At 39.2% G+C, this 19758-nt stretch overlaps 1 protein-coding gene across 4 annotated transcripts in view; it reads right to left on the minus strand.

Annotated features, from left to right (window-relative positions):
- Positions 1–18156, minus strand: part of neto1l (neuropilin (NRP) and tolloid (TLL)-like 1, like) — a 178986-nt gene extending 160830 nt beyond the window's left edge. For 2 of the 4 annotated variants that reach the window (XM_078397823.1, XM_078397824.1), the window contains exons 1-4: positions 16983–18156; positions 16126–16179; positions 11975–12103; positions 7499–7747 (exon numbers count right to left, since the gene is read on the minus strand). In XM_078397823.1, the coding sequence (XP_078253949.1) occupies positions 7499–7747; positions 11975–12103; positions 16126–16179; positions 16983–17016 (466 nt within the window). In that variant the 5' untranslated portion in view covers positions 17017–18156. Of the gene's footprint in view, positions 1–7498; positions 7748–11974; positions 12104–16125; positions 16277–16982 lie in introns of those variants that run through there. The other 2 variants (XM_078397825.1, XM_078397822.1) reach the window with 2 other exon arrangements.
- Positions 18157–19758: the final 1602 nt, after the last annotated feature.

Genomic DNA, 19758 nt, shown 5'->3' on the forward strand with positions numbered 1-19758 from the left:
TAGATCTCCATTAATAAATAAGCCTGTGCATGAAATGTGAAATTCCCCCCTGTGCCAGAAATGAAAAATATAATTAAGTTAATGGCCATGAAAAAATTGTCTGCATTACAAAAGTGGGAGTGTATTCTTCAGTTGCACAGAGGCAGCACTTGGGAATTGCCAACTGTCATTTGTCTTCACGACAAATGTACTTTTTAAAATAAAATAAACATCAACTGCTTGGCTGTAATTTTGTCCCACTGAGAAATGCTGAGCATTTCACAGAATGAGACACAACAGACAGAAGCCATTCAGTTCCTGGCACCATCTCTTTGAATGAGCTCTCCAATTAATCCCATTTCTGCTTTTTTCCCCAAAGCACTCTACAATGTTTCTCTTACACGTAGTTATCCAATTTACATCTAAAAGGTGCTAATGAATCTAATTCCTTCACCCTCACAGATTGTACATTTCTAACTTTAACCACTATTTTCCTTACGTCACATCTGTTTTTATTTAGTAATTATTTTAAGTCATTGCCCTTTGAAAATGGAGCCGATGTAGAGTTCCATGACCACTTGAGCCTGCTCCACTATTCAATAAATTAATGGCTGGGCTAATCTTTCACCTGAACACCATTGTCCTGCCATGCCACCTAACTCTTGATTACTCAAAAATTAGAAGTAAATAAATGTCAAGCTTGCCCACTAATCTTTTTGAAAGTGGAAAGCAAAAGGAATTGCAGATGCTGAAAATTGTTATTAAATGCTCAGCAGACTAGGCAGTATCTGTAGAGGGAATTATAGAGTTAACACTTCAAGAGGATGAAGCATCTATGTTTCTCTCTATAGATACTACCCAGCCTGCTGAGCATTCCTTAGAATTTTGTTTTTTTTCTGCAACTGAAAATGCTTTCTCTACATTTATTCTACTCAAACCCTCATGATTTTGAACTCACAACAAATCTTTCAACCTCCTATGGTCAAAGGAAAACAATTCCAATTTCTAATGTTTCTCCACATAACTTAAATCCAGCATTTCAAAAACCTTTCTTCCCATTTCCTCTGCATGTTTTTAGCATGTTTCTGCAGTGTTTTGTCTTGAATTTATTGCAGTATTCTACAAATGGTCTTGAAAAATCCTTAACAAAAACTCAGGATAACTTGTTTCTTAAAAAAATATATATATATATATATATATAGCCTATGGCTCAATTTGTAAAGTTCTATTTGCTCTTTTAATAACCTTTGTAGCTTGTCCTGCTACCTTATGTGAAGACAGAAGAGCAACATATGAAGTAAAACCTCATGGGTCCAGCTACATGGGCTCAATCCTGGCATCTGATGCTAACTATGTGGGGTTCACATGTTCTCCTTGTGAATATGATGGTTTTCACTGGGTGCTACAGCTTCCTCCCATGTCCCAGAGCCATCTCCCATGTCCCAGAGCATGTTGGTAGATTAATAAGCCACTCTAAATTATCTCTTTTGTGTCGGTGAGTGGTAAAATACAAGAAGAATTAAAATGGTGACTAGAGACAGAGACAAGAGGGCATAGCTTTAAGATGAGAGGGGAAACGTTAAAGGAGATGCGTGGGACAAGTTTTTTTACACAGAGGGTGGTGGGTGCTTGGGTGGTGGTGGAGCAAGATACATTAGTCACATTTCAGAGTTTTTTTTAAACATGCACATTAATATGCAAAGAATGGAGGGATTTGGGTCACGTGTAGATAGATGAGATTAGTTTACTTTGTCATCATGTTTAGCACAAACATAGTGGGCCGAAGGGCCTGTCCTGTGTTGTGCTGTTCTGTGTTCGATGTGGGGAGAATGGTTTTGGGTTAGGATTACTTTAAATGATTGCTGCTGACTTTGTTCCTGGGCTCTATGACTCTTAATGTCCACACTCTGCACTTGTACCCCTCTGTACCATCATATCATTTAGTTGATATTGACTGCAGTAAGTAACTTCAAGAAGAGGCACAGCTAGAAAATCGCAGGTGCTGTTTTATTTAAACAGTTAGACTTAGTTAAAAGTCTAATTCCTTTCCCACCCAAAAGCTGGGCAACTTGAGCAGTTGGCTAGTTACCAGGAGATTATCCAGCAGCTGGAGAATGCATTTAGATATCCCCCAGGATTGGTCCGGTAAGTGTTAAATTCAGAGGCTGGAATCAGCCGATGAGCTTTTTGGTTAGAAATGGTGGTAGTGTGGACAATATGATCAATCACAACTGAAGTATATCAGTCAGCAGAAGGGAGAGTTTTGTGAGGTAAGAGTTGAAGGAATAGGTGAGGCGGAGGGAGAAGGGTTAGGGTAGCCCAATGTGATGCCATTTCTACCATTTTGCTTGGTGTTGAACTCATAACGAATGTTTGAAGGTTATGAATTAAGGAACTTTTTGAACAGAAGACTGATGAATTTTACACACAGTTTTCTTGTGAAACAGCAAAATCATTCTATTCTGCTACTGTGACCGTGCAATATGCAAAAAGGATGTCTCGATTTTTTTCAGTAGTATTGAAAGAAGAGGAAGTAGAAAAGGGCACAAATGGATTCTTGTATCGTAAAGAGAAAATTGTTGTCCTGGTGATTAATGGTGCAGCTTTTAAAATGCAAATTTTAAACATAAACTGTGAGTCAGTGTCTCCGAATAAAACTGATAAAGGCATAGTTTACCGTTGTGATAGAAATTTTGTTAAACATTAGAAGCAATGCACCAAAACTATCTTTTATTAGGCATTCACAAAGTCAATTTATATCATAACCTCAGCCAATGCAGCACAAAATTCACTGATATTGCAAGCCATGGAAAGCTAAGAGCAATGAGCTCCTATTGGATTTCTCATACAGTGAGAAACTAATTTTATTCAAGCAATGTTCCAAACAGAAATGGTCAGTATTAATGGCTCCTGTGCCATCTTAAAGCTGGTTATAAAGCAACTCTTGTAAAAAATATATATTTAAGAATAGGAATACCAGCCTGTATTATGAATTAAGAAAAGATGAAGTTGACAGAGAGAGATGCATGGAATCTGAAGAATGCATAACTGAAAATGTGTATAGCATTTTTTTTTTAATTTAAAAAATGGCTCTTCTTCATAGGAATAGCTTGTGAGTATAAAATGAACCATATTCAACTTTTATTTTAGTTGATATATTTCCCCACCAAATTTCAACCCTAAATATTAAGTTTCTATTTAGAATATTGACTGTATAACTTCTACACTGTACCACAATCGAAAACAAATCCTAAATTGTATAAAATGAAAAGATAATACCGATGTTCGAGTAAAGTACAGAGCATTGCCATATGAATGTATTACAATTACAATTTTGTATTCTGTCAGTGCAAATATAATTTCCAGGCTTTAATGCAAAATTATGTAAATTTAGCATCAGCTAAATGCTTGTACTGTATCCACAGAAGCACAGGCAGGATTAAATGTGGGTTGATCCCAAACCACTTTTTCATCGTTTGCATCGCCAATATTCAAGTTTGCACCGCCAATATTTTGTAAATTGAAAATCACTGTGTCCACAGTGCTGAAATCTTACATAGAGCAAACACTTCCTTTCAATGTATCTCACCTTCTCTCCACAATTTCAGGTCACATTTTTGTGTCATCATTTGCCATTGTAAATTACAGTATTAATACATCCTCTTCAAATTTGCTATGTCAACTGTGACAATGTAGATTCAAGCTCAGATGATAGCACTGTCATTCTGACACCTCACTCCCAATTTCTATGGCCCACTGTAAACAGCATCACAGCTGATTGATTGCATGGAAAAGTGGTGCGCACATTTGTACAATGAGTTCACAAGGAAGTAATGTGACAATCAGCTTTACCTCAGTATATCAACTGATTATAGTATTGACAAAAAAAACATGTTTTTCTTCCTGTCTCAAGCTATCTTCCACAATTTTAATGAAAATTACTTTTCAATTGCATCCATATCAAAATTCAGTCACATAAATTGTCCATCGTAAAAAGTGGAAAATACTGGAAATGCTCAGCAAGTCTAGCAGCATTCATGAAAGAGAAATAGACACATTTCAAGTTGACAATTTTCAGCAGAGCTAGAAAAAGTTGGAAATGAAACTTATTTTAGATTGCAGAGAATGGAGCAAGTGGGAAGAGCGAAGATAATGTGGTTGGAAGGCAAATGAAAGAAAGCTGTGACTGGAGTTATTCATTCTCATAGTCTCCATCGTTCCACGGACACTCCCTTTATTCTCTCCACCCTATAGTTTCTCTGTAACTTAAAACATATTTGATTTCTAATCTTTCCTAATTCTGAAGCAAGGAATTGAAACTGAAATGTTAACTCTGTTTGGCTCTCCACAGATTCTGCCTGCTCTGCAATGGTTTCCCAACACTTACTGTGTTCCATTCAGATTTCCAGCACCTACAGTAATTTTTGCAGAAACTGTCCAGTTTCTTTACTTTCTCTTATACCAGAGATTATACTGCTGAGCAAATCACCAAATAGATAAACACAGCTACAAAATGGAACAATACCATTATTAATTATTACTGTATGATTTTTGCTGGATGTTGGTTCAATTCTGCAAATGCTTGCTATTTTCTGGAAAATGCTTTCAAGTTGTAAAACAAAATCAGGAAGTGGAATGACTAGTTTTAGAGGATATTTTACTGACTTAATATAGCAATGAATTCATAACTTTTGTTCAAACTGAGATGACTGCGCAATGGATAGGGTCATAGGCTTCCTAACATTTCAGAATGCCATTAACTCTATGCACATTGGTCCCACAAAGTCCAGCTTCTGTGCAATCATAGGTAGTGAATCATGCAGATCAATGCCTGGTGTCCTAGTAACAGCAATGATGCCTTCATTCTGTGAATGTCTGCAGTGCCGGCTGCAAGTGAGTCACCAAGGCAAACCAAAGGGTAGCTAATGGGTGATAAAGGCTTTCTGCTATTGGCATGGTCGAAAACTAGAGTGCATAAATGGTGTACACATTAGCAGCAGGCATACAGGTACTGATTGAGAATGATCTGCCATGATCACATTGAATGGTGGTGCTGGTTCAAAGGGCCGAATGGCCTACTCCTGCACCTATTGTATATTGTCCATTGAAAGTCATGGTGCCTCTGGAAATGTGATATGGTGGAGCTAACTATCAATGTGCAAAACATTTTTCTCTCTACGCTGCTCTTGAAATGCCCCATAATACATAGCGGAGCTGATGTCACAAAGATCGGTGGTCTAACGCATGTTGCATCATCTCATCATGGTGCGAAGACCGCACATGCAGTTTGTTGAAGAGTGAGTAGCTAAGAAGCATGAGGAAGAGAAAGAGATGAACAAGGAAGTGGGAAATAGCCAAGACAATCTTATCCTATCCAATTACCACTTCAACAATTCTCATTCACTATTACGGCCCATCACTGACCATCGCAATTTCAGCATGGAAACAACATTGAAAGCAACGCAAAAATAAACATTGCATGCCAAATTTATCATTTAATTGACACCATATCTAACGCAGAATCTTTGAATATTTCTTTAGCTCCTGCTTCTTGAATGTCTTTGCAGTGATCTCAGCTATAACCCCCAATGTGTAGGGTAGAAAGGCCGCTGATTGTAGGATAGGGGACTGCAGGTGGGTTTGAAGGGATATTTCCATCTACTCTACGTTTGCAAGGTCTGGACACAGAGTGCATATTTTCAACATTCTATCAAACTGACAGGAAATAAAAAGCATCCTGGTCGGGTAGAATGATATCTGGTTTATTTTCAATAGTCTCAAGTCAGCACTCAGCCATGGCATCGAAACAACAATGCCTCCACAATGAGAGACTTGCAGACTCATCAGCCCTCTCTAGTCATCATCTCTGTACCCAGCTGCACACTACAGTGTAATATACTCTGTGAAATTGTGCCGGGTGTCTGCCATAGATACATTTTGAATGATGTGGCTGTCATGGTGGAGTAGCAGACAGTATATGCGAGTATACGACATGTGTGTAAAGGGGGTGTGGTGAAGCGTATGTATGTTAAATGAAAGTCTTGACTGATATTGATTGATGGTGTGTGTGATTGTGGTGACTTGGGCAGTGGGTGAGTCTAGTTGGGCACTTGGTAAGTTAAGGCATGTGTGAATGCCTTCACCAACAATGGCAACTTTTGTAATAACAGAAAACCTATTGCACTGCATGTATATATTTTGAGACATGACTGTTGGCATTTACTTCTTGCAATATCTGCCCCCATTACTTTATGAGTGTGTGTTTGGAATGTCTTGTGCCTCCTGCCACATTGAGGGCACCTCTCAAATACTGCATGCAATCCACCGAACCTGCGGTGCAACTTTGGACCATCTTGCTGCATTTACTTTTCGACGTGCCATTCTTCTGTGTATCCTAGATTTACATTTACTTGCAGAATTCATGACAGCACTGCTCCAGTCAAAATCCACATGCCCTATTGGAGATACAAACCAGCTTCCAGCATCTTGGGGTACTCTTAAATGTGTTAGCCATTCAAAACGTTTGCCCCCTGTTAATGCTTTCATTCTATCATTAGTCTAGTCAGTACTGCATGGACAATGAAATTCAGAGAATGAGCAGGCATCTTAAAATTAAAGTCTTGCCGATATTGGAATCAATAGGACTGGTTTAAAGATACATCCTGATTCTTATGCCCATTTCAAATTTAACTTTTGATATCCTGAGTGTTTGAATGGAACTTACTTGTAAAATAAATACACTCTTTTTGTGTGTGGTACTAAATAAATCTTATTTAAATTAATAGTAAACACAATTGATTAAAAAATATATAAAACATTACTTAGCATCTGTTTACAATTATCATTAATTCTGATAACTTAATACAGCTTGACACATAGACATTCACTTTGAAGTAACAGTGTATGGGTGAAACTTCCTTTTCCTAGTGTGAAACTACTGTGTTTCTCTGTAACCAGACTATCTGGGAAACATTGATTTTTAACCAACATCGATATGCCAATAGCAAAAGAATTACTGTCACCTCATTGGATTTATCCAATATTATACTTTTGCACAACACTGCAGCTTAATTTAAAAATAGCAGCACATTTAAAATACTGAAATGTTCAAAAAGTTATAATACTTCTCCCCAAAGATATAATGAGGAAATTCCCCACCTATTAATTTTTTTGTATGCTCATCCAAAGCTTTTTTTTTTCCTGCAATTAATTAACTGTATCCTAATCAGATGGTGATATAATTCTTTCATCATTTCCTGCTCCATACAATACGTCAACATGAATCCATATTATAGCAGCAAAGCATAAAAAATATATTATTCAATTAGGAAAAGGAATGGGTTCCATTTTTAGTAATATTTATTTATAGATGGTGTATTTTTCTCAATTCTTAATACAATAAACATATATGCTATGTGCCAAATATTACTTGCATGTACATTAGATAAATCTAAAGGCATTAATATCTATATTGCTCTTGTTTCCTTTATTATATGGAGAAAAAGAAATCCTGAATTACCTGGTATAAAGTTGTATCTTGCCAGGAATCCAATTGATTCAAGCTCACCATCAGCAACAAATTTAATCCATAAAAATCTGCCCGATGATGTTATAAAAGGTGGAATATTTTGACCACAGTAACGTCCAATTTCAGTAGAAAATGGAAAGGGTCCATCCCGCACCTCAATGTGGTCAAATTTGCATTCCCAAGAAGGTTCAATGGAGTATTTTTCATCAAAGTAAAGTTCAATACTTTGTCTTGGAGCAGCTAAAGAGAAATATCAAATAATTAATTCTACATAATAAATATATTAATACTTGCCATAATAACTTATGATGATATAACATTCTGAAGCAGAAAACAGATTTGGGAGATACAAGATGACATGGAACACAGCTCAGGGCATGTATAATGGCAACCTTAACTTAAATAAATTTCAAATCTGTTGTAAATTAAATGCAATTTATGTGTTGCATAGCATAGATCAATATATCATAAATTAATGTATCATTAATATTATAAAATACTGTTTGCTCTTTACATTTTTTTCCTGAATAGTTTTAAATGCTTATTGCATCTTACATCAAAATGATCTACTCTCATTAATAAATCCACAACACTGATGAAATGTGGAAAGCTCTTAATACTAAATTACACAGTGTAAGAATTTATAATATTAAAGTAGGCTAAATTAATTTTCAGTTCCAAAATAACCTTGCTAGAAGAGCTGTCTGCAATTAATATCTAAAAATTTAATGAAAAACACAAAAGTACATATTTTAAAAAGCTAAGAGGATGTGGGTTCTATGTGTTGAAAATGTAGTCCTCAGCATTCTGAATGGAACAATAAAGAACATGGAAATAGCACAAAAGATATTGCTGGTTATGTTTTAGAAAGTCTTACCAAGTTAAAAAGTAAATCTTTTCAAGCTCCCTTCTTAACTTCTATGTTAACTGACCTTTTTAATTGTCTGGCTTTTCAAAAAACTATCCCCTTTCTTTCAATGTAGAACATAGAACAATTCAAGACAAAAAAGGTCTGTGCCAAGCATGATGCAAATTTAAACTAATCTCATCTATCTGTACATGGTCCATGTTCTTCCATTCTCTGCCAGTCCATGTGCCCATCTAAATGCCTCTTAAACATTGCTATTAAATCTGCTTCCCTTGGCAACATTCCAGGCACCTACAACTCTCTATGAAAAAAAACCTGCTCCACACATCACTATTTAAAGTTTCCCCCTCTCACTTTAAACCGAAAACCTCTAGTATTTGATACCTCCACCCTGAGAAAAAGACATTGGCCATCTATACTAATTGTGTCTCTTTCAGGCAACTGAATGTTCCTCTGCTCAGCTTGAGTGCAGTCCTGACCTCTCATCTACCTCACTGGATACATTTGAACTATCTTTATATGGACTTTATCAGACTTCAATGTTATATTTTTACACTAAATGTCATACCCTTTATCCTTTATCTGTGTACTGTGGATGGTTTGGTTGTATTAGGTATAATCTTTTCTTTGACTGGATAGCACACAAACCAAAGCCTTTCACTGTACCTCAGTAAACATGACAATAAACTAAATTGAACAGATCATTCCTCAGCCTCCAATTGTACAGAGAAAATAATTCAAGTTGTTCAACCTCTCCTTTCAGCTAATACTCTCTAATCCTGGTATTATCCTAGTGATCCACTTCTGCATCCTCTCCAAAGCCTCCACAATGTTTCTTTAATGCAGAAACCAGAACTCCACACAATATTCCAAATGAGGATTAACCAAAGTTTTATAAAGTGCCACCATGGCTTCCCAACTTTTCTACTCAATGCCATGACCGATGAAGGCAAGTATGCCCTTTTACCGCCCTATCTTCTTCTGTTGCCATTTTCAAAACTGGCATCCTAAGATTCCTGTCTACATTAATGCTCTTAAGGTTACTTCTATTTATTGAATATTGCTCGCTTACATTTTACCTCCCAAACTTCAACACCTCACATTTATATGGATTAAATTAAATTATATCTACCATTTCTCTGTCCATTTATCCAAATGAAGTATATCCCAAATAATAACACCTTCCTCATCCATTTTGTCTGGCTCCAAGCATACATTTCCTTCTTTTTTCCGTGAGTGGTCCTACCATTTCCCAAGATACTCTCTTGTGTACTACTTCCACTTTTCTTCACAATGTTTGTGTCATCTACAAGGATATTATTCAGCCCATTTACATTTGAGTACAAATCATTTATATGTACCACAAACAATAGAGGTTCCAACACTGATCCCTGTGAAACACCAGTGATCATAGACTTCCAGTCAGAATAATACACCATCCCAATCACTAATCTCCGTCTTCCATAGCCAATCCTGTTTTGAATCCAATCTACCAAGTCAGGATGTAACTTATGTGCCTTAATTTTTTGGATTTTGTCAAATACTGTATTAAAGTCCATGTATACAACTGCTCTCATCAATCATCTTTGAAGTCACCTCAAAATACTCAATCGTTCATAAGACATGGTCCCCTCAAGTTTAAAGCCATTCTGACAATGACTAATAAGTTAATGCTTTTTCAGATCTGAACAGATCCTATCCCAAAGAATATTCTCCAATAATTTTGTACGGCTCACCAGTCCATAATTTGCTGGATTATCCCTATTGCCCTCCTTAAACAAAGGAACACAATTGGTAATTCTCCAGTCCTCTGGGTCATTGCCTGTGATTAGAGAGATTACAAAGATCTCTGTCAAACCCCCAGCAATCTCCTCTGTTGTCTCTCTCAATAACCTGAGATAGATCCTTTCAGGCCATGGAGTCTTATCCACCTTAGTGTTCTTCAAGAGATCAAAGACCTTCTCTTGCTTGATAACATGAATATCAACATGTCTGTCCCATGATCTCAGTATCCTCAATGTCCTTCTCCTTGGTGAATATCAATGCAAAATACTCATTTAGTTTCTCACCCACGTTCTCTGGCCGCAGACATAGAATTTCCTTTATTGTCCTTGAATGGTCCTACCGTTTCCCAAGACACCCTCTTGTGTAATGCTCTCAGCACCATGGCAAAAGGAAAATTTGATTCCACCTTCCTACCCACCTTGTTAAACCTTGTTATGATCTGTGCCTTTTTTTCCCAGAACTCATTATTTAATTCTCTCCAATCATATGTTCATTTCTGCCCCAGTACAGAAATGGGTTTTATGAAAGTAACAAGTGACATCCCATGTGGCTGTACAAAAGCAATCAACCTTATCCTTCTCTAAGACTTATCTCCATCCATAAATATTATCTGATAACTCAGCGTCCATACATACTGCAAATGTTCACATCAGTCTCATGACTATCTCTCAATCACTCTACTTCACCTAAGTTGTCACAATACTTGCCTGAGAGGCAGTGGAAAAAGAGCATAAACTGTCTCCATCTACACATTGAGAAGCCAAAAGCCACTGTCATTAGACCCCAACAAAGTACCATTACTTGGCCAAAGATTATATTCCTCCATCTAGCAACTGGAACCTGAATTCAACATATTTGATCCAGATCCCACACTAACTTATCTGTTGCTAAAACCCCCAAACAATACCTTATTAACTTTAGACAATAGGTGCAGGAGTAGGCCATTTGGCCCTTCGAGCCAGCACCACCATTCAATGCGATCATGGCTGATCATTTTCAATCAGTACCCCGTTCCTGCCTTCTCTCCATACCCCCTGACTCCGCTATCCTTAAGAGCTCTATCTAGATCTCTCTTGAATGCATTCAGAGAATTGGCCTCCACTGCCTTCTGAGGCAGTGAATTCCACAGATTTCCAACTCTCTGACTGAAAAAGTTAGTCTTGACTATTTTCCCCTGCTGCCCTCCCATGTTGAACCTTGTCCAAAGCTTTATGTCAATATCCTGTGTGGCAATAGTGCCTTTTGCTCTTAACCCCTATGTTCATTTACTTGCAGTGACTCGCTCAGTTATAATATTCGCATGAGCTTCTCATCCATTAGCTCCATCTATCTTTCTCTATATCTTTTCCAGCCCTACATCAATCTGAAATATCTGCACTTATCCAATTTTGTCCCACAAGCATCGTTGATTTTAATCACCTTGCTATCAACTGCCATGTCTTCAACTGACAAGGTTCTAAACTCCAAATAAACCTTTCTGCCTTTATAGGCTCACCTTAAAACTTAACACTTTGATCACATTTTTGGCAACCTGCCCAAATGTCTCCTTTTGTGTCAACTTTATTGTCAAATTTTAATTGCTATTGCCCATGTGAGGCATCTTAAGAGGTTTGAATAAGGTAGAGTTGCTATAGAAATGAAAGTTGCCGTTGCCTTACTGTGGAAATATTTGGGCATAATAAAGATAGAAACACAATAGTTGCCACATTTGTTGTTTTAAAAAAAAATCTTGCTAGACACTTTAGATGGCAATTTGAACATTCCCATTACTTTTACTACAGTATGTTATGCCTGCCAATTCCCCGTAACCATACCTTCAATAATGTATGTGCACTCTCTGTCAGGAGGATACTTGTTTGGATAATTGGGAGATGTGAAGAAACCACCATCCGGATTCTTGATCCAGGAGCCACATTGCACTGACTCTGAAGAAGTTGATTTGTCTGGAAAGAGATCAGATTCAGCCTTAAGCTCTTATTCATTTGAGCTTACTTGGTTAATGCATGGCTGGGCCTCCCACATTTTGATCTTTAGTTGTAAAGGCAGTGTGGATAAAGCTAACGTGGAGGTTCATTGTGAGGGTGAATATTGCGTTGAGATTTGAACTGTGAGGCTACGGATTACTTGTTTTATAACAGAGAGAAAAGTTTTTACATGAAAATTTTCAACAGGAGCTGAGTACTGATATGTTTTGAATGGAAAAGGGAGAATATAGGTGGGAGTGAAAAATGATAAAGTGAATTTGGAATATGGAAAGAATAAATTAGATGTATAGTGTGGGAAGCAACTGCAGATGCTGGTTTAAATGAAGATACAGTGCATTCATAAAGTATTTAGACCCCTTCAATTTTTCCACATTTTGTTACATTACAGCCTTATTTTTAAATGGATTTTTTTTAAATCATCAATCTACACACAATGCCCCAAAATGAAGAAGTGAAAAAAGGTGTTTAGAAATTTTTGCAAAGTAATTAAAAATAAATAACTGAAATATCACATTCACATAACTATTCAGACCCTTTACTATGACACTCAAAATTGAGCTTAGGTTCATCCTGTTTCCATTGATTATCCTTGAGATGTTTCTACAACTTGATTGGAGTCCACCAATGGTAAATTAAATTGATTGGACATGATTTGAAAAGGCACACACCTGTCTATATAAGGTCCCACAGTTGACAGTGCATGTCAGAGCAAAAACCAAGCCATGAAGATATTGTCCATAGACCTCCGAGACAGGATTATGTTGAGATACAGATCTAGGGAAAGTTATAAAACAATTTCTGGAGTATTGCAGGTCCCGAAGAGCAAAGTGGCCTCAGTCATTCTTAAATGGAAGAAATTTGGAACCACCAGGATTCTTCATAGAGCTGGCCACCCAGCCAAACTGAGAAATCGGGAGAGGAGGGCCTTGGTCAGGGAGATGACCAAGAACCCGATGGTCAATCTGACAGAGCTCCAGAATTCCTCTGTGAAGATGGAAACTTCCAGAAGGACAACTATATCTGCAACACTCCACCAATGAGGCCTTTATAGTAGAGTGGCCAGGCAGAAGCCACTCCTCAGTAAAAGGCACATGACAGCCTGCTTGGAGTTTGCCAAAAGGCCCTAAAGGACTCTCAGACCATGAGAAACAAGATTCTCTGGTCTGGTGAAACCAAGATTGAAATCTTTGGACTGAATGCCAAGCGGCACCGTTCATCACCTGGCCAATACCATACCTACGGTGAAGCATGGTGGTGGCAGCATCATGCTGTGGGGATGTTTTTCAGCGGAAGGAACTGGGAGACGTTTAGTCTCCCAGGATTGAGGAAAAGATGAATGGAGCAAAGTACAGAGAGATCCTTAATGAAAACCTGCTCCAGCACATTCTGGACCTCAGACTAGGGTGGAGGTTCACCTTCCAACAGGACAATGACCCTAAGCACACGGCCAAGGGAACACAGGAGTGGCTTCGTGACAAGTCTGTGAATGTCCTTGAGTGGTCCAGCCCGGACTCAAACCCGATCGAACATCTCTGGAGGGACCTGGAAATAGCTGTGCATCAATAGACAATAGATAATAGGTGTAGGAATAGGCCATTCGGCCCTTCAAGCTATCATTAAGAGCTCTATCTAGCTCTCTCTTGAAAGCATCCAGAGAATTGGCCTCCACTGCCTTCTGAGGCAAAGAATTCCACAGATTTACAACTCTGCCTGAAAATGTTTTCCTCATCTCCGATCGAAATGGTCTACCCCTTATTCTTAAACTGTAGCCCCTGGTTCTGGACTCCCCCAACATTGGGAACATGTTTCCTGCCTCTAACATGTCCAATCCCTTAATAATCTTATATGTTTCAATAAGATCCCCTCTCGTCCTTCTAAATTCCAGTGTATACAAGTCTAGTCGCTCCTGCCTTTCAACATACGACAGTCCTGCCATTACGAGAATTAAACTAGTGAACCTATGCTGCACTCCCTCAATAGCAAGAATGTCCTTCCTCAAATTTGGAGACCAAAACTGCACACAGTGCTCCAGGTGTGGTCTCACTGGGGCCCTGCACAACTGCAGAAGGACCTCTTTGCTCCTATACTCAACTCCTCTTGCCAAAAAGGCCAACATGCCATTAGCTTTCTTCACTGCCTGCTGTACCTGCATGCTAACTTTAAGTGACTGATGAACAAGGACACCCAGATCTCTTTCTACCTCCCCATTTCCTAACTTGACACCATTTACGATGCTCCCCATCCAACCTGACAGAGCTTGGGAGGATCTGCAGAGAAGAATGGGAGAAATTACACACATACAGGTGTGCCAAGCTTATAGCATCATACCCAAGAAGACTTGAGGCTGTAATCGCTGCCAAAGGAGCCTCAATAAAGTATTGGGTAAAGGGTCTGAATACTTATGTAAATGTGATATTTCAGTCATCTCTTTTTAATTACTTTGCAAAAAATTCTAAACACCTGTTTTCACCTGCTTTTATTATGGAGTATTGTGTGTAGATTGATGATTAAAAAAAAAGAATTTAATCCATTTTAAAATATGGCTGTAACGTAACAAAATGTGGAAAAAGTGAAGGGGTCTGAACACTTTCTGAATGCACTGTGGATACAAAAAACTGGAGTAACTCAGTGGGACAGGCAGCATTTCTGGAGAGAAGGAATGGGTGTCATTTTGGTTCGAGACCTTTCTTCAGACTAGTCAAGAAAAAGGGAAAATGAAGAAGACTTGGTCAGCTTTCAACCCAGTGGTTGAGTATTGATTTCTCTAACTTCAAATAATCCTTGTACTCCCTCTCTCTCCATCCCTCCTCCATCCAAGTTGCACCAGGTTCCCGTTCTCACCTGGCAAACAGCTAGCAATGGCCAATTTCCTTTATCTTCGTTCCTTTTTGCATATTTGCATTCATTTAGTCTATATCTCTCCACATCACTGACGATATCTCTCATTTCCCTTTCCCCTGACTAGTCTGAAGAAGGGTCTCGACCCGAAACGTCACCCATTCGTACTAAATGAGATGTATATCCTGACTCGCTGAGTTACTCCAACGCCTTGTGTCTTTTTTTTACAAATGTATAATACTTTATTTTATCCTCAGAAATTCCCATGGTATGATATAATCAGTTTATTCTTTTTTTTTAGGGTAGATACTCGCTAAATAAAGCAGCGATGTATTTGTTTTCCATAAAGCTTGGTTAAATATATTGTAAAAGGTCATTCATCTAATTTTGGTAGTTGTAAGAACATTGTATAAGTCAGTTTGCTGCAAAACTCTGCTAATAAATGGAGGCTGCTTCCATCCTGTCTAAAGCCCACTGAGGATCTCGTGAACTCTGCATCAATACAATGGAAGTGTCATTTTATTTATAGACGCATGACAAGTAACTCACCACAAAATTCATTTAATTTAATACTACCACTTCTATCGGGAGATTTCTTCATGTTCCATATATAGGAGTGTGACAATATATCAGAGATATTTATGCTTTAATAGATTAAGCAGATTTTTTTTTTTCACCGATGTACTTGGCAGAATTTGATAAAGAAATATGATTGAGAGATTGTTAAAATTTGTGACAATATTGCAGGTACAGCGGAAGAGAGGCTTGACTGATGGAGAGAGAAAATTAAGATTCAGCTCAGGGTGTGCTGGGGCACAACAGATATGATAAATCTTAATATAAAACAAAACAAAATGACTCTCATTTCCTTCCCCTACTTAGAATAACATCCATATCTATTCTGGCACATAGTAAACTGCAATATTCATTCTAATGTAGTCTTATGTTGGGCAAAGCATTGCAGAAATGTTTCAGCCATTTCAAACTATGATTCACTTTCATGTTTGACAGATCACTGCAGTAAACTCTGAAAAAAGGGAAGTGACATTAAAAGGGGAAGCTGCCAGTGATTACAACCAGATCATTAAAATAGCAGGAACAAAACATGATTCATAAAGAATAGGCACTTTGAAAAATGTTACCTGATATCTTTTTTGTTGATACAAACAGTCCTAACAGGATGAGACTTGATACAACTGCAAGGAGAAAATAAATTATCACCAGGATTTGTCTTGTTGTTTGTGGAATGGTTAAACATCTATAATCAACATCTAACTGTATGTAATGCTCCATAAAATTGTTCAATACAGCTCACAGGAGTTCGCGTACTACCGCCATTTCAAATGATGTTTCTGTCAATTTTAATACATTGATTATATTAATTATCCCTGTAAATAGGAGCAGAGACACTTATATCCGTCCACTCGGAAACCTATTCAGACGACAAATTAATGAATACACACTTTTGTTCGCCGTCAGACTGCCTCCGCTGGCTTCCATGTAGGCGGAAACTAATAATAATCCATTGAAGTTCTAATTCACTTCCCTATGGAGCTCTCAACACATTGTTCAAAACTGAGAGCCCTGAAACAAATGGCATTAAGGGACTCGAACTTGAGCAGTTGGATACAGCAAGGGGAAATGTATGTAGTAACAAATGTAGCTGGGAAGTAAAGAAAAAATTAAACCGTGCTTCCAAGTACAGGCTCATGTTGGAGGGCAGTTGGTCATTATCTCAGTGTCAACTGATAAATCAACAACTAGCTAAGTAAGCGTCAGTCTCTCTCCCTCTTTCCTCTCGACCCCGCCCCCTCCCCACTCCTGCTCTCTCTCCCGACGTTACCTCCGTCTGATCTATATTATGGAGTACCCGGCAGCGGTTGTACATTGCCCGTGGGTTTGTTGATGCTCCATCTATCTGGGTTCTCATGCCCCCACAACCACCTCGCTCACGGCCAATAACCCACCAGCTCGCTGAAACCGCACGGACAGAACTTACCGTGAAGCAATCTGAGCCGATGCCCATGTACCATGTCTGATTCTTATGCAAGGGACTCCAATCCAAACTAATTCCATTTAAGCAATGCGTGGCTGACAGGGTGACGAAAGACCGATGGATGGATGGATGGATTCAGGAGCAAAGCTGGTCGCACAAAATCGTCCACATCCCAACTCCGTTCAGAATACCGTAGATGTATATGCGCATTTGTGCATATATGTGTATGTATTTTGTGCCAGTGTGTATTTTCAAAACTCAGCCAAAACTAATCACCAGCAGTTTCGCACAGAACCCCAAGCCGGTCAGAATATCCCATGATTTCCACATCAACGTTGCCACGATGCCTTGCTTCTTTTGATGCATTAAAGGGATTAACTAGCGGGTCCGTCATCAGCCCTCTGATCGCTCCACCTTTCGCAATCTTCCCAGATAATCCGCACAAAAGGAGAATGACTTCTCTTTTAAATCGTATTTGGCAAGATCCGTTAACAGAAAAAAAAACAGAACATCCATTTAAAAATCACCAATAATCGAGCATTAAAGGGTTTTGCTTCAACTTCGACGATTCCCCCCCCCCCCCCCACCCCAACCCCACCCCCTCCCTTGAAAGCCTTCCAGTCCGTACACAGATCGCTCTTTCCCCCCTTTTCCTCGTGTGGGACGTGTTTTGCATTAGACTTCCACTTCTGCCTCTCTCCCCGGCCTACGACCATCCAGCTGAATCGGGATCTCTCCCTCCGCCATCCGCGTTGCGGTCGCAAAAGATGACAATAAAGCAAAAGTTCATCGCTTTTGAGCCAGCGGCGGCGGCGGCGGCGGCGGCGGCGGCGGCAAACAACCAACGACGGGGAGAAAGAAGAAGAAGAAGAAGAGGAACAAAAAAGTCACTCGGTCACATGACAGTGGGCTCTATTTTAAATACAAGTATTTGAGAGGAATCTGGCAGCATCAATAACAACAGCATCACCCAGATGTATAACCCTGGGGGGGGAGGGGGGGGGGAGAGGAGAGCGAGTCACCGAGTCACAACAACAACACCACCAGCCTCAGGGTCCAGAGGTACAGACAGGTAGGGTTTCGGAACAAGCCGAATGAGCAAACGGCAAACGCCCGGCACCAGGAACTTGCTGCAGTCAAAACACTGTGCATCTGCAGCCAACGAACATGGCGCGATGCTCGACAACTGCAAATGATTTTTAAAAAAAATTTTTTTTTTTTAAATGTATGATTCAGACGCGCAGCATTCACGCCGACCTCACTCTCGCCAGACGGTGGAAGGTTGGGCAATCTCTCGCCCGAGAGACATCAGGGTTTTCCTTCCCATCTTAACTGAGACGCAAGTTGCAAGTAGCATTGCCATCAGTGAAATCCCACTGAATGACTTCCGAGGTCCGCAGACTCGGTCCAACTCCCCCACTCAATGTATTAAATATTCAGCGATTTGGGCAAAAGGAATGTTCCCATCCAGTGAAAGACTCGCACCATTCATTGCTCTATCACATCAGGCCACTCTGCACATCGCCGAGTGAACTGCAGTTATTGCAATTAAGAATAAACTTCTTGGGTTGATATGTGTACATCTGCTCCGGACATTTAAAAACAAAATTCGGAAAGGAAGTAGTAAAGGGGGTGAAATCGAATGGACATCTAAGCACATCTCTGCAAATGAAGAGTGAGATTTTTGTTTTAGAAATGGTTTGAACTGATTTGCCTCATTGCCTTCGGTTTGATTTGCGCACTTGTGCAGGGGATGTATCGAGAGTGAGAGAGCCATACGTGCGGATATGCATATTGTATACATGCAATGGCAAAACAGATGTATATATGTGTGTGCTTGTGTTGTGGTGCAGAACTGGAAGCGCCCCGGACTGTCTCGTCTCCAAATCTTCCTTTTTCTGAAGCGAACCATTTCCATTTATTTTATTTTTTTCTCCTCTGTCCGTCAGTATTCAATCATCTCACTGCGGTGAAAACAACTCCATCATCCTGATATACCTGATGGTGTGGTAGGTGGAGGGCGAAGGAAGTACCGATTAAATTATCTGTGCTGGTGTATTGAATTAATCGGAAACTCCGCGCTCGTAGCTGAGGCACGGGCGCTTTGCAGAAAATTGACTTGGAAGTTCTCGGCATCCTCTAATCGATCCACAGCACCAAGAGCGAAACAAGCTCCTATGCTCCACTGATGCTTCAATTTTTTTTAAAGCGCCCATTATCCCCTCTGCAATTGCCCAGCATTGGAAATAATTTTTAAGGTTGTATGTACATGGAAATGGAGGTGAAACCTTTACTTCAACTAAAAACACTTGGTTACAACAGCCTTGTTTTTGGTGTTACCCTGTTGAAGTACAGCCAACTCAGTTAGTAAGGTCGAAGTGTTATATCTGTGGCGACAGTCTGGTGGCTAACCGGCTCAATAACCTCACCATTTCCTCACTAATTGATATTTTAATCTTAAACTTCTTCGTGTAATGCTTCGGGGTTATCGGGCAAACAGACAGAGGGAATTGAAGATAACATAACGATGTATGGAGGAAGATGCTTATCAACAAGATCTTCCTTGTTTACAAGTTAGTCCTTAGCTCCTGTGGTTTTTTCTTCCCTATTTCCTCGATACACCGCATGCATTTTCACATCATTTCATTATTGTTCACATCCTGCAATTACATTCATCACCTTATCAAAAGCTATCACTGGAAGCAGTAATGTGGACCACAATGTTGCTGTGATCAGGACTGAAGCAATTAATCCAAATTCAAACCATGATTGCAGCATG

The sequence above is a fragment of the Rhinoraja longicauda genome, chromosome 4, assembly GCF_053455715.1.
Source record: "Rhinoraja longicauda isolate Sanriku21f chromosome 4, sRhiLon1.1, whole genome shotgun sequence".
In the NCBI taxonomy this organism is placed as follows: domain Eukaryota; kingdom Metazoa; phylum Chordata; class Chondrichthyes; order Rajiformes; family Arhynchobatidae; genus Rhinoraja; species Rhinoraja longicauda.